The 16286-nt window shown below is 43.7% G+C and overlaps 1 protein-coding gene across 2 annotated transcripts in view; it reads right to left on the bottom strand.

Moving 5' to 3' along the window:
- LOC138769946 (solute carrier family 2, facilitated glucose transporter member 5-like) overlaps window positions 1-16286 on the bottom strand; it is a 38150-nt gene that overhangs the window by 5385 nt on the left and 16479 nt on the right. For both annotated transcript variants that reach the window (XM_069948718.1, XM_069948719.1), the window contains exons 2-8: window positions 12959-13059; window positions 9837-9935; window positions 7429-7589; window positions 6658-6782; window positions 2887-3039; window positions 1017-1142; window positions 746-933 (exon numbers count right to left, since the gene is read on the bottom strand). In XM_069948718.1, the coding sequence (XP_069804819.1) occupies window positions 746-933; window positions 1017-1142; window positions 2887-3039; window positions 6658-6782; window positions 7429-7589; window positions 9837-9935; window positions 12959-13059 (953 nt within the window). The remainder of the gene's footprint in view (window positions 1-745; window positions 934-1016; window positions 1143-2886; window positions 3040-6657; window positions 6783-7428; window positions 7590-9836; window positions 9936-12958; window positions 13060-16286) is intronic.

The raw sequence follows: 16286 nt of genomic DNA, 5'->3' as shown, positions 1-16286 counted from the left end.
ATCAGGTCTATTTCTTCCCTCATAAAAGAATCTGCTGGGCTGTCATTCACATCCAGGCTCGGACTTCCATCGGGGAACTAGGGAATCACCTGGCAGGCCCCAGGCTAGAGTGAGCCCCCCACTCCACTGCCATTTGCAGCACTAGACAGCCGAGTGCCTGCAAGGAGCCAGGTACACGTGACCCTTTAACTGGGGGCGCTCCTAATGAGCGGCGCTTTGGTTGACAGAACAAGGAGCCATTGGCTTCCATTGGTAAGCCCCCCCCCAGGATTAGTTCCATTGGTGGGTACCAAATACTCCCATCAGACTCCCAATCTGCACGGGTTCTTACTTTAGTAGGCAAATCTGTGCTGACAGGCTCTACTACCATAGCAGCTCTACTACCATCTACAGTATGTTACTTGAATTTGGCAATGCCTCTTGCTCCCTCCTGTGGCCTGTGCTGTATCCAAGACAGTGAGACTACATGTTTTTGAAGTGATGGCTAATAATAATAATAATAATAATAATAATAATAATAATAATAATAATAATAATAATAATGTATATTGTATAATAAACCCTCTATAGGTTATAGATAGAAGTGAGAGAAAGAACTTGAAAATGATGGCACTTTCAGCGATTAGTTAGGTTTGTAAGAAAGTAGTTCAGAGCGGCGAAGTAATATAATGCCACTGATATAAAAAAATCTAAAAAATAACCATGTAGTACTAATCATGCACAATTATATGAAAGATTAGCTCACCGCATTTATCCCTGACAACTGCTGCCCCATGTTTATGACAATAATAGAGATAAGCTGCCAGCGAAGGGGACGAAAAGTGCACAGGTTCCTGACCGACAGGCGACCCTCTGCTTTCTCGGATTGGTCTTCTTGATAGATTTCCTTTATTTCACTGTCCACATCGTCCCAGCCTCTCAATCGCTGCAGTGCTTGGAGGAAGAACATAAACTCCAGCTAAAAGATCTGTTATATGTGTCTTATCATGTGCCTATATGCATTACATAACACTTACCTTTCTTGGCTTCATCCTCTTTGCCCTTATGCAGCAATGTATATCGTGGGCTTTCAGGGAAGAGGGGCAGAAATATCAGCTCCATCACCGCAGGGATTCCAGTCAGTGCTAATAGTATAGGCCAACCTGCCAAAAAACGGTGTAAGATTAATCCTCCTGTGTATATGGACCCTTGCCCTCCAATAAAAGTTCATAATAGGGCACCCCCTGTATACCATCCTAAGTGTAACAGATAGGACACTACTTCCAAGGTGAGATTGGCAGTCGATTGTAGTGCCTCCACACAGTACAACACAGGGAGATGTGCGCAGGTCCCACTCCTCGGCTGATCGCTCACACTTTTACACAGGCCAATTTCTAGCAACGATAATCTGCCCGGAGCTGCACACGTTCCGTGCGTGGAAGATGTGCTACAGACCAGAATCACGGAACCAAAACAGTTAAAGGCCAGGTTTACACTGTGTAAGACAGCGGTCGTTGTTTGACATGGCCGAGTCACAGAACGGTTGCTGTCAGTGAAGTTCATCCTGCAGTACAGGCCCTATGAACGTCATTTCTTTTCAATTGGAATTGGGTTTCAATTAATTGGGTTTCAATTAACCATTGCAGACAATGCGGCCAGAGATGCTCTTTACATTGTCTGCCCTGTCAATTTTGTGTGGCTGCAGTTCAATGAATAGTGGCCGCACAAAATTATCATGTCAGTTTTTTGTGCAGCCGCATTGGAATCCTGGCCAGAGTCCTTTTACATACATCGATCTTTGGGTGGCTGTGGCCGTAAATGAGCACTGATCAGCAATCATTTGCAGTGCTTTCACATGGCACAACTAATCAAGCGGTCGGGCCACACGAATGATCATTGTATTGTTTTATGCGGCCATTTAAATTCATTGCTATCGGACGCACATCCCTTGTTTACACAGGGAGATATGCGGCCGGAAAACAATGATTTTATTGCCTGTTGTGATCAGGCATGTGATCAGTTAACTTTTCCTGATCCTCGGCTGATCCCTGACACTTTCACTGGAGCCAATTATCGTCCAGAGCACAATAGAATATCTACTACTAAATGGCTTAAAATGTAAAGCACTGAGGAGCCTTATCTTAAAGAAATGAGTGATATTATAATGCATATGGATAATGTGACAATACAGAATGAGCTGGAGAGGTTTCTTAAGGGGTTATAAGCAGGGCCGATTGAAGGGAGGGCACCAGGGGCACGTGCCCCGGGGCCTCTACCACTTAGGAGCCCCCACCAGCTTGAACCCTAGCAGAACGGTGCTGCTTACCCAGGATATCAGGCCATGTAATAGGGCCCTAACACAGTGGGCAACAGCGCACAGAAAGTGCTATGTTCTCACATTGTGTTATTAACACAAACACAATGTAGGAATACATTCTGATACTTAGTCCTAACCCACCCCCCACCCCCCACCCCCCGCTCCTGTCTCTAGGGCCTGGCATCTTCCCCTGTACTTCAGCCTCTAGTGACCACGTGCATAACAGAAGAGGATGCTGATCTATACAGCCAGGAGCGAGGAGGGGTCTGTGCTAAGTCACCTACAATAAGCAGCCATCTGTATAGATCGCGGTATAGTTTATTTTTATTTTTTTTTGGGGGGGGGGATTGTCGCCCGGGGCCTCCACCAACCTTAATCCGGCCCTGGTTATAAGCATCAGAAAAGGCACAGTTACTTTCTTACAAAAACAGCACCATCTCTGTCCTCAGATTGTGTGTGGTATTACAATTTATCTCTATTCACTTCAATAGAACTAAGCTCTAAAACCATATCTAAACTAGTGACAAGAGTGTTGCTGTTTCTGTTTTTTTTTTCTAATCCTGAATAACCCTTTAACTAACATTTCTCACCATGTGCATTTCCAAGGATGAACTGGATTCCAAATATCTGTGCTATGAGGATACCGATAGTGATCAACAGCTGTGGCATCACACCAATACCTCCACGGAGATTCTTAGGGGACATCTCACCGAGGTACATTGGGACAACATTGGAGGACAGACCTGTGGAATAAGAAGTAAGATATGGAAGTAATGTTCATGCAATTTTTTCATATGCCTTATTAAGTGACGGTTCAGGGAAGAAAAAGAGTGCTGCACCTCGCACCTATGGCTGATACTAGTACCTCTCGGCTGCATAAAAAACATCAGAATTCTGTATGTGAATTGATCAAGCCACACTGCCCCATGTACCTCGTGCAGGTATCTGATACACATGGGTCCCTACACTAAGTCCACATTGTGCCGGTCAGCGACCACCACCCCCGCAGGCGTGCACAGTCAGGGAAGGGAGGCCATGGAACGGCCCTGCAACCCCCATGCCACAGGACCAGACCCAAAAATGCCACACCAAAACCCAGCCAGCACCACCGGCGGAGGAAGCTGCCCCCAAACAGCACAAGTCTGGATAAGGTATTGCACTCACCATAGCTATCAAAGATAGAATGGGACAGACAGGAGGGATTAAAACCATGAGCACTCAGGTGTCTCCTGCTAATTGCGGTCATGTGGGTCTCACCAGGAGGAGTGCAAAACACGGAGAAAAGAGAGAAACAAAATACGGTTCAGGGAAGAAAAAGAGTGCTGCACCTCGCACCTATGGCTGATACTAGTACCTCTCGGCTGCATAAAAAACATCAGAATTCTGTATGTGAATTGATCAAGCCACACTGCCCCATGTACCTCGTGTACCTCATACACAAAATTCTGATGTGTTTTTTATTTAGCCAAGCGGCACTAGTATCAGCCATAGGTGTGAGGTGCAGCACTCTGTTTTTTCCCTGAACCGCATTTTGTTTCTCTCTTTTCTCCGTGTATTGCACTCCTCCTGGTGAGACCCACATGACCGCAATTAGCAGGAGACACCTGAGTGCACATGGTTTTAATCCCTCCTGTTTTTTCCCATTCTGTTTGCTGCAGCTATGGTGAGCGCAATACCTTATCCAGACTTGTGCTGCTTGGGGGCGACCTTCTCCGCCGGCGGTGCTGGCCGGGTTCTGGTGTGGTGTTTTTGGGTCTGGTCCTGTGGCATGGGGGTCGCAGGGCCGTCCCATGGCCCCCGTTCCCTGGCTGTGCACGCCTGCGGGGTTGGTGGCCACTGACTGGCACGGTGTGGACTTAGTGTAGGGACCCATGTGTATCAGATACCGGCACGAGGTACATGGGGCAGTATGGCTTGATCAATTCATACACAAAATTCTGATGTGTTTTTTATTTAGCCAAGCGGCACTAGTATCAGCCATAGGTGTGAGGTGCAGCACTCTGTTTCTTCCCTGAACCGCATTTTGTTTCTCTCTTTTCTCCGTGTATTGCACTCCTCCTGGTGAGACCCACATGACCGCAATTAGCAGGAGACACCTGAGTGCACATGGTTTTAATCCCTCCTGTTTTTTCCCATTCTGTTTGCTGCAGCTATGGTGAGCGCAATACCTTATCCAGACTTGTGCTGCTTGGGGGCGACCTTCTCCGCCGGCGGTGCTGGCCGGGTTCTGGTGTGGTGTTTTTGGGTCTGGTCCTGTGGCATGGGGGTCGCAGGGCCGTCCCATGGCCCCCGTTCCCTGGCTGTGCACGCCTGCGGGGTTGGTGGCCACTGACTGGCACGGTGTGGACTTAGTGTAGGGACCCATGTGTATCAGATACCGGCACGAGGTACATGGGGCAGTATGGCTTGATCAATTCATACACAAAATTCTGATGTGTTTTTTATTTAGCCAAGCGGCACTAGTATCAGCCATAGGTGTGAGGTGCAGCACTCTGTTTCTTCCCTGAACCGCATTTTGTTTCTCTCTTTTCTCCGTGTATTGCACTCCTCCTGGTGAGACCCACATGACCGCAATTAGCAGGAGACACCTGAGTGCACATGGTTTTAATCCCTCCTGTTTTTTCCCATTCTGTTTGCTGCAGCTATGGTGAGCGCAATACCTTATCCAGACTTGTGCTGCTTGGGGGCGACCTTCTCCGCCGGCGGTGCTGGCCGGGTTCTGGTGTGGTGTTTTTGGGTCTGGTCCTGTGGCATGGGGGTCGCAGGGCCGTCCCATGGCCCCCGTTCCCTGGCTGTGCACGCCTGCGGGGTTGGTGGCCACTGACTGGCACGGTGTGGACTTAGTGTAGGGACCGATGTGTATCAGATACCGGCACGAGGTACATGGGGCAGTATGGCTTGATCAATTCATACACAAAATTCTGATGTGTTTTTTATTTAGCCAAGCGGCACTAGTATCAGCCATAGGTGTGAGGTGCAGCACTCTGTTTCTTCCCTGAACCGCATTTTGTTTCTCTCTTTTCTCCGTGTATTGCACTCCTCCTGGTGAGACCCACATGACCGCAATTAGCAGGAGACACCTGAGTGCACATGGTTTTAATCCCTCCTGTTTTTTCCCATTCTGTTTGCTGCAGCTATGGTGAGCGCAATACCTTATCCAGACTTGTGCTGCTTGGGGGCGACCTTCTCCGCCGGCGGTGCTGGCCGGGTTCTGGTGTGGTGTTTTTGGGTCTGGTCCTGTGGCATGGGGGTCGCAGGGCCGTCCCATGGCCCCCGTTCCCTGGCTGTGCACGCCTGCGGGGTTGGTGGCCACTGACTGGCACGGTGTGGACTTAGTGTAGGGACCCATGTGTATCAGATACCGAGGTACACGAGGTACATGGGGCAGTATGGCTTGATCAATTCATACACAAAATTCTGATGTGTTTTTTATTTAGCCAAGCGGCACTAGTATCAGCCATAGGTGTGAGGTGCAGCACTCTGTTTCTTCCCTGAACCGCCTTATTAAGTGACTCTGTCACCTCCAATCACCCTCCTCGAAACCCTAAACTAAAGTCATCTATAAGTAGGAGAAAGGATGCTGATTCCAAATCTGTAATTTATATATTTTCACTCCTTTGTATTTCACCATTGTAAGCATATAAACTGGTCATGTTGATGCATAGAGAAGATCAAAAATATAATGGAGAGGACTACCTAGACTCCTTAATTTGTGAGTTTATAGCAAAGGAACGCAAGTACAGTGGTACATTGGTTTAAGAGTAACTTGGTTTTTGCACTTACTATACCAGCGTTTCCCAACTGGAGTGCCGCTGCACACTGGGGTCACACTGGGGTTGGCCCGTCTCCCGTGCTTCAGCCTGGGCCTGGTGGTACAGTCACTTTAAGTTTAGAGGGTGTTTTGGAGGTGACAGAGTCCCTTTAAGGTATATAGACATCTTAGGCAGTGATAACATGCTTAAGAGCCTCCTCTATAAATCAGACCAAATAGTGTGTCTCATACCTGACTTTGGTATTTCCCCTGTCATGTCCTTAGGCTCCTAATAAAAATGGATATTTACTGAAAGGGCCACTTCATATGGTGGTTTTGGTGGTCTCCCTACAGGAGCCACTCCTCTTCTAGGTCCTTCCCGGAAGAGATATCTGACTAGTCCTGTGTATAGGCTCCACTGACTCTTTTGCCTATTCTGCCAGACTTAAATCATCCATTACACAGCCAGTCATTGAAATGATGCAACCAGATTATTAGCCGCTGGAGCTACGTCTACGGATAAGAGCTGATCAAAGCTTCATGTAGCAAGGGATCATCCTGACATATTTAGTTTACTCTCTTATATCTTTATTTGTCCCTAATTTCTTACCTGCACAGATGCCTATCACCAATCGACTGAAAATTATAACTTCAAAAGACTTGGCCAGAACACTGGTTCCCATTAAAATTGCTGGGATGATGGAAAAGATGTTGTTCAGAAGTAATGTGCCTTTTCTGGAGATGACAAAGGTTTTGTTCATTTACATCAAACAGCCCACGCTTACACATAGTAGATCCACAGTATTGTTCTATCTGACTACAAATAGAATATCTCTGTCTTCTCTCTGTCTCCTAATGTTCTGTCTATGGAATAGTTCAAATTAACATAAACCCCAACATAAACCATCAAAATGACACCCTTTTGGCCTCCATTGGATAATGAGGATCTATGGGTATGTTTACCATATACACCAGACGATATATTGGTGCATTCAGCTATCAGTTTAAGTCATAAGGGTTGAGCCTTAGGATATGTAAAATAGGTAACAGTGATATTGTGGTGGGGCACTAAAGTTGGTATCCATATGGGAACCATAAGTGTTACTTTTATTATGGTGATTGGAGATGTCACTGGTGTAGGTCAGACACTGTGCTGGCACTAGAATAGGGCAGTAGTAGTGTTATAGGAACCTTTGACTGTTTCCCATCTCTCTAGAATGGGGCAGTAGTAATGTTATAGGATCAGAGTAATACATTTTGTACTTTTTGACTGCTTCCCATCACTGAAGTAAAAAACAATATCAGGAAATTTCACCAAGTCAAAATAATTGTTGTATGAATTATATGTGATGCTTAATTCACAAGTTACAGACACACTCACCTGCCAATTTTGGTGACTAAAGGCCCCACCATTAAGGACCCAAAGAATCCACCCAGTGGATATAAAGAGACAGTAAGAGACCAAAGTATAGTACTGAGGTCAGTACTCATTGACTCGTTATAACGTTGACGAAAAGTTTCATTATAAAAGTCTTTCATGTACTAAAAAGAAATCGAAAAAGCTTTAGTGACTACATACAAAGAAAATGGTTATTTTCAGGATATCCACTAGATGGCGCTAATGCTCTGTTTCTTTGTTAGTTATCCCTGTGACTGCATCTACTGAAAACCAAACATATGTTGTCTGTAATTTGACCTGTTGCTATGATATGGTTGATAATAACATACTCTTTGGACAGCTATTGATTAGTTTTAATAATTACATACACTGAGTATAAGGTCAGTTTTACATAAGCATATTACAGGCGAATGTCCCATCCTGGCCATGCTTTTGCTGATCCTGTTGTACTAGTATATGTGATTCCTTAAAGGGACTCTGTCACCTTTAACCCTCCTACCTCAACCCCTAAACTAAATTCATCTGTAAATCGGATAAATAATGCTGATTTCTAATCTGTAATTTGTATGTTGCATTTCAAGGCTATGTTCACACTACGTAAAACTACGGCCGTAGTTCTCACCGCAGAACTACGGGGGTAGTTTTGCGGTGTGGACAATGCCTTGTGTGCAATGGGATCCCGACCGGAGCGTACACACATCGTATGCGCTCTGGCCGGGATCTGTGCGGCGCCGGAAAAAACTGACAGGTCAGTTTTCTGTGGCCGGAATTCAGTGAATTCCGGCCGCAGAAAGACCTGTCAGTTCACACAGTGAAGCGAGCGGCTGTGGGCTATGGTAAGCTCTGATGCGGGCGCACGCTGATGCGCCTGCATCAGAGCTCTGCGGCCAGAAAGATCACCCGGCCGGTACTTAAGTACCGGCCGAGATGATCCGGCCAGAGACCGCCCGTTCCGTGACCCGGCCGGGGTCATGGAACGGCCGGTCTAATACGTAGTGTGAGCATAGCCCTAAGCTGTAAGCCAGCAAACTGGGTATGTTGTCGCCTAGAGAGGACTACATAGCTCAAGAACAGAATGGAGAGAACTACTTAGACTCCTTCATTTGTGGGCTTATAGCAAAGCAATGCAAGTGCATAGAGAGAGAAAAATTGCAGATTCAGAATTAACTTTGTTAAATCTATCAACTGATAACCCTAAATTTAGAAAGTGTTTTGGAGGTGAAAGAGTCCCTTTAAATTCATTCTCAAACACTTCTAGTTCTCCTTTTGTAGCTATTAGACTGATAAAATATGTTTTCAGAAATCGGAAAAATGTAATCTCGGACGATCCCTCTTCATAAAAAACATAGATGTAACATAACTGCACAGTGTATAGGAAAACCCAGCAGGTTAGAAGAATCTCCCAATAGCACATGGGGCGCGAAGGATGAGAGTAAGGGTCCTTTCACACATACAGATAAATCGCTTAAGCGCTTGTTTAGCAAACGCAATTGATATGATCGTAATTGTGTTAATATCGATATACTGTGAGCGATCGTAATTGCGTTAATATCTATACACTGTGAATGATGAGTGTTTACCCTGAAAGACTTGAGAACAATTAACAATGATGCCAAAGATGCCATCAACAATGAGCAAATTGCTGCCAGTGCACCAATCCGCCCCCATGCGCTTCTGGAAGATATCAGCAGGTTAGATTCTTCTAACCTGCTGACAGTTTTCCTTTTATTGTAACCCATTATTGAAATGCTTAACCCCAGTCAATGTTCTAAGGCTCCTTGACTTGACGGGACATCTCTTTGTGGTGTGAGAGCTACTATGCATATCCTTTCTTCCCAGAATTCTCAGTGGAGCAGTAATGGTTTGTAAGTCTCCACACATCTTTATGACGGGCTCTCCTTAAGGAGAGTCACTACCCCTTTGTCCCTTGTCGATAGACCTCTCACTAGCCAGCCATCACCCTGCTCTGCACTGATGAGGGGCAAACACCCCGAAACAGCTGTATGCAGATGGGCAATCCTTCCTTTTGGAGGGATTGTTTGGCTTGGCATAAAATCCCCATTTAAGGTTCCAAGGCTTCTTGACTGAGCGAGACTTGACTTGAAGGGACGTCTCTTTGCTCAAGAGGTGTGAGAGCTATTTTGCATATCCTTTCTTCCTAGACCCCAGTTACAAAATAACAACTAAATGTTCATTAGCATCATATACCGGTTACTAGGTCTATATAGTATGAGTACCTAATTAACACCTGACATAAATGTAGCAGCTCGGGTCATTGAGTAAGTTTCCTATTAATTTTTACCATTTATGCACCATCTAGAATTAAGCTGCTACTTAAAGGGGATATTCTAGTAATTTCCTTGTAATACTCTTTAAGTGTGGGAACTCACAGGAGCAGGAGAATTTACTGAAGCCACGTTATAACCATACTGGAAAGATGATCCAATGGTGGCCACCAGGGTCACAAGAAGAAGGGTTGATGTTAGTTTCTGTGAATCAAATAGAAGGCAAAATATTATAATAATACAAAGGGCAGTCACCAAACACAAGCTCAGAACAGGAACATATAAAGATATAGGGCCTGATTTACTAAGTTCTTTCTGGCAGCAAATTGTCAGTTTTTTTGTCTATTTTTCCATTCAGTTTAGTGTTACGGCATATTTACTAAAGCTGTGCTACATAAAACCCGACAAGTGGGCGTGTCCTTTAGGACCTGCCACAATGAACAGATTTATTAAGCAAACCGTCTTTTTTTATGGGTTTTCTATTCTAAAAACTAGCCACTTCTAGGGTGGTGGGAATGGTTGAGTTTTAGTTTTGTCCTGTACAAAACCTTACAGATTTACAATGGGCTTGCGCCAGATTAATGGATTTTGCACACACAAAAAAAAAACTGTTACAAACGACAACAGAACGACTTAAAATTGACGCATTGTTAGTAAATGAGGCCCATAATGACCAATGAGAAGTTGCTATTATTTCAGAATCCCAGGTATGTTTAATTGACAAATGACACCACAGGTAGATAATGCGCAGGATGCAAGAGATTTTGGTCACATGACCTTCCCTCAGTCATGCTTCTGCTAAAAGCTATCAGAATGTTCTAAGGAGGGAATCTCCCAAGTCCAACCCTTTCTCCCCTGAGGGCTGAAACCAGTGTAAAGCATCACTATTAAAGGAGATGTCTGTTGATTTATAAAATCAGGCAGCTGACGGGGGCAGAGGGGAAATTGATTACAAATATGGCCTTCCTCTTCCCACGCCCGCGGTAAGCAGTGGGAGCAGCCTTGGGACATTTTCCCCCGAGTTGTGGTGACGTCACAACTGGGGAGGATCCCAAGTAAAGTTCATTGCTGGTACCTGCATGTCTGGATTGGGTAATTGCACACAGAAACACAGGTACACCATCACCGACACCTTCTCTTAGTATACCCCAGGGTCAAGGACTATCATTGTGCAGACCACCACAGAGGGACGAACAGCCAGCCACAAAGCAACCATGACCATACAAAAGTCTTTGTTTGAGGGACTATTACACTTAGCTGCCACTAATCCTTTCTTCCTCATGGTATGTTTTTTAATATATATATATACATAATACTGCACACTCATAGGTTGCTGGGGCTTGCTTGCTATAAATTGTATATCAGTAGGGAAAAAGTGTTTAATGTTGGGGTTCTTTTTTAAAAGCTATGGACACCTTTCCACTAAATTTTTATTGTTCATTTATTTCTCTATAGTCTTTCTGAAATATTTCCTAGCTTTTAGCTGCTAACCACAGAATGGTAAATTTATCAGGTGCGTTCTCTGTGTTAGATCTATCAGCAGGGAGAGGGAGGAGGTTACACACAAGCTCAATGTACAGAGGGGGAGAATATGTCAAGAACATCTCACGCAAGTTGTAGAGACAAGCACGAAAAAGGAAGTTTGCAAGGGAGAATGATATAGTTTGTACAGAAATGTAAAGAGAAAATAGAGCTCACACAGTAAACTGTGAAGGCAGAAGAGAAACTAAACAAAATTTAAAGGGGAAGTCCAGCAAAAATTTGCATTAATGTCTGGACCGGGAGGTAGGGACAAGATGAGACAGTGGGCCCTAAGCCTGAACCCACCAACTGTCCCTACCTACTTGCCTCAATCGGCCCTAGGCAGCCGCGGACAACCACGAAGACGTGCTCTACACTATATAGTTGAAACACAGAACTAGACAGACAGACAAACACAACAAGGGAAAGTCAACAAGCCAAGTCAGAACCAAACAGGCAACGCAGTACATAATCAGTAATCAAACGGATAGTCAGGAGGTCAAGCGGGAGGTCAGGTAACAAGTCAAGCAAACAAGGAATTAGAAACGGGGATCGTAGGAGTAGACAGGAGGAGCTGGGATCAGGGTATGAACCTTAATTGCCAGCAGGAAATTAACTGGCTCTGCTTTTATTTATGAGGATCAAGAGCCCTGTCCAGATCCCCATTGGACCAGCGCTCTAATCCTTAAGGTTCCGGAAAGGCAGAAGCATGTGTCAATCAAAAACCACTGCTCAGCTGCAAGGCTAGCAAAAAAACAGTGTAACTCCTGCATTGCCAGGAGGCTGAAAAGGAAAACGGGTGTCAGACAAAAAGTAAAAACAGGCCCAGTTCACAGCAGGCTCACTGCACATTCCTGACAATTAAATTATTGTATTGTCCCCAAAAGTTATACAAATCACCAATATACACTTATTATGGGAGATGCACATAAAGTGCTTTTTTTCCTGCACTTACTACTGCATCAAGGCTTCACTTCCTGGATAACATGGTGATGTCACTTCCTGGATAAAATAGAGATGTCACGACCCAACTCCCTGAGCTGTGCGGCTGTGGCTGTTGGAGAGGATGATGGCAGAGGGATGCTCAGTGTCCCTCTAGTGCCCTGTGTCCCTCAGTGTCCCCCTGCCATCATCCTCTCCAGCAGCCACAGCCCGCACAGCTCTGGGAGTCGGGTCGTGACATCACAATGTTATCCAGGAAGTGAAGCCTTGATGCAGTAGTAAGTGCAGGAAAAAAGGCACTTTATAAGCATTTCCCATAATAAGTCTATATTGGTGATTTGTATAACTATATACTTTCATAAAAATGTTCGCCGGACTTCTCCTTTAATGAAGACCTATGATAAAATGTGTCAGAATACCAAACAATCCTCCCCTGTTCAGTCCCCCACTGTCCAGCAGTGACATATTTGCCAGCATCACAGTGCAGGAGTGACCTGCTAGTCACCACTGCAGGAAAGGTAAAAGACAGGTGGGGACCACCAGAACCTTGACTCTGGAGCCCCTGAGAATCTGACAGCCAAGTAATGTTTGGTTTACTACTTTATAACATTTTCTCAAGCTAGTTTTATTATGTATAATCTTAAGTAACCCCATTAGCAGAGATAAAGTTCAGTTTAAATAAATGTAGATACAAAACTAGTTAAAAGAATAAAAACAAACATATGACATAAATGCCATGTGGGGTGTCTTGGAACATCACTCACCCCTTTCCTCTCCATGGGTTCCATAGATTCCTCATTTTCTGTTTTCTCTGCCATTATTGCTGTAGACCCTGATCGCTCGTGGTGCACTCCTCGGTCCAGTACTGCAGAATGGAGACAGTGAAAAGAGACTTTGTTCTAAACCTTTGGCCTTACTATCAAATCAAGGGAAATTAACCATTCTGTTTTTTTCTAACTGGGGACTATCCAAAACTCTATAGTAAACAGTAACAGCTAACATCTAATATCAGTAATTTGGCAGCTGAAGTGTAAGAAGTGCCTGTATAATTATATCTAGCTTCATTTGCCACTATTAAACAGATTAAAAGGAACCTGGATGTAATCCAAACTGTGGAGAGCAGGTCATAAAGCGGGAGGAGCTGATTGTGGAAAAGGTTTTATGAGACAGATATATTATAACTTTTACCACTTTTTTTTATATTTTTTAAATTATCTGACTGGTGTAAAATAGAGAAATATTCCCCTTCACTCTAATTCCAATGGTTTCTTGGTCCCATTGTTTCCTTATACTTCCTGGTCCATCTCAAAATAGACATGTGACCATTGCAAGGGACCCAACAGTAATCCATGACAGGTAGTTGTAAAATCCACAATAAAAAATACTCTTAAAGTCCCCATTTACCTTAGACCATAGTCAAATATATTGAAAAAAAAGAGATGGCACTCAACAAGTTTGTGACCAAAAAGACTTCTTTATTGCTGGCTTACATCCTTCTATGCAAGCTACTGTAATCACTGCAGGGGATGACTGGACCCAACAGTGATCGATGACAGGTAGTCGTAAAATCCACAATAAAAATACTCTTAAAGTCCTCATTCACCTTAGACCATAGTTAAAGTATATAGAAAAAAATTAGATGGCACTCAACAAGTTTGTGACCAAAAAGATCTCTTTATTCCTGGCTTACATCCTTCTGTGTAAGCTACTGTGGGGCTTGCACAAAAGGATGTAAGCCAGGAGTTAAGAAGTCCTTTTGGTCAAAAACTTGGTGAGTGCCATCTCGTTTTTTTTCTATATACTTTACCTTATGGATACACTATGTTTATAGAGAATGAGCAACCCCAAGAGACCTATACTTACAAATCAATAAAAGGCACAAGAAAGTGCTGTGAAGGTATTAGAGTTGTGCAGGTCTGCTATATTTATAATCAGACTTAGACTATAGTCGGTTATACCCGCCGCTCTAAAGTGTATGGGGCTCTCCCGATCCACCACCAACAAATGATGTTGGTGGTGATAAGGGGTCAGGTGTGATGAAAATTCACCGCCCGACCCCTTTGCTCAGAGAGAGATAACTGTAGCAAGAGCTCTCTTGATGCGGTTTACCCCTTCCCATAGAGAACACAGGAATGCTTGGCCATGCTATACAATCCTGTGTATGGGGAGGCGGTGGGCAGGAGGTAGAGATAACTGGAGGCCGGATGTCTGTTGCCAGTTAGTGAAGGTGTATGGTCACATTTAGATTTGGATTACAGATTTGGGCGGGTTGGGCCATAATTCAGAAGTTTTTACCCCAAAACACTCTGCCATGTACAGTTTTTACAGACAGTGTCTGGATTTTACCATGTTTGAATATGGATTCTAAAGTTTTATCTATTAGTGGAGCTGGAGGCATCATTTGCATTGCTTTAGAAAAACAGCCCCATAGCTTACAGGGTAGATTTAAAAAAAAAAAAAAAAAAAACAGGAAACAAGATTCATGTGATTTTCTGGTGAAAATCACTGTAAGCAAGAACTTATTCCTTAAGGCCCTATTACACTAAATCAGCCTTAATTGGCTGATTACTGGCCGTTCAGGCCGATATTGTTTACTGTAGTAACTCATATTGAAAAGCAGTGATCAGCCGACATGCTGAAAGATCACAATAATGTCAACTGCTCGTTCCTCCGTGTAATAGGAGCAGACCAATACTAACTTCAATGGGCAACCCAAACGATATAATCATTGTTCGGGGCGCACCTCCTGCTACTGTCCACTAACTGCCTGTGTGTACAACAAGGGGGCAGCGAGTGGAGACAAGGGAGAAGCGAGTGCTGAGCTGCCAGGTTGGCGCTTGCTTCCCCTAGAACATTGTGTCATGTAATATGGTCACCTTCTTCACCCCCATGAATGTGAAGAGAAACCTGTGGCTATCTAGCTGTTACAAATTACAAGGCTCTCGCCACAGGCTTTCGGGACATGCTGGGAGTTGTAGTTTTCCAACAACTAGTAAGTAATTCTGTAACTGCACTTTCTCCTTCCTATTCATTAAAGCCATTATGATGCATGAATTATGTCCCTCCTGGCGAGACCTATGTATGCTAGGTTAGCTCATAACCATTAATACTATAAAACGATACCGTGCTATAATAATTCTGTCAGTGAAGGTAAGTTTGTTACTGTTGTCAGCTAAAGTAAAGAGTAAAGTCTGCCCTGATTTCATGTCAGTATATTTCTAAAGCCATCACGTGTTCTTCACGATACGGTTATTTTTTTTTTTTATATTGGAGACCATATTCATGAGCAGTCTCACTAATCATACACTAATGTATTACACATTATCAGTTTCTTGATAATGAAACCGATCAATGGTCAATGATCATACTGCCGTGCACACAATAGAGGGGATTTATTATATATTGTCTTATCATTTCATTTTAATGTACTAATAGAATTATTAGAATTAACATGTAAATCCTCTTAATTTACATTTCATCAATCTGTTAATTGGTTTTCAATACAGATGACAATAGAAAAATCAATTTGCAAAATGGGAAATTGATGAATTGGACACATTACCCAAATATTTATTTGTTCCTACTACTTGTAGTTTTTTTGTGTTAATTTAATATTTTTGACATAAGGAGATTGATTACCGATTATATGCAGCTCTATGTCTTATGCAGAAAGCAATGCAGCTCCCATACACATAATAAAACCACACAATAATAGCAAGAGGCTTCATATTGAAGGGTAAGATAGAGTAGACTAGTCTTTGCTGATGTAAGAAGAAATCCGCAGCTGTTGCAGAACTTCCATCGACCCATAATCGGAATTGTAGTTTTGCAACAGCTGGAGAGCCAAGTGTTGGAGAACATTGGTATAGTGTATCTGGATGGTGCCTGGATTTCCCTATATGTGTCACATACCTTATAAAGGGAACATTTAATTAATTAATACATTGTATATTTTTTGCAAACTATATGAAAGAGGGAACATTTCAAGGCTATAAATGACTTAAGATGTGGTTAAAGGTTGGTGTCAGCAATGGAAATCTTCTGCCGGGTGTGGACCTATAGTTGGGAAAGGGGGTCTACTTACTAAAAACA

Source organism: Dendropsophus ebraccatus, chromosome 12 (genome assembly GCF_027789765.1).
Source record: "Dendropsophus ebraccatus isolate aDenEbr1 chromosome 12, aDenEbr1.pat, whole genome shotgun sequence".
Classification (NCBI taxonomy): Eukaryota; Metazoa; Chordata; class Amphibia; order Anura; family Hylidae; genus Dendropsophus; species Dendropsophus ebraccatus.
The sequence above is the reverse complement of the archived record's forward strand: the minus strand, read 5'-3'. Positions and strand labels throughout refer to the sequence as shown.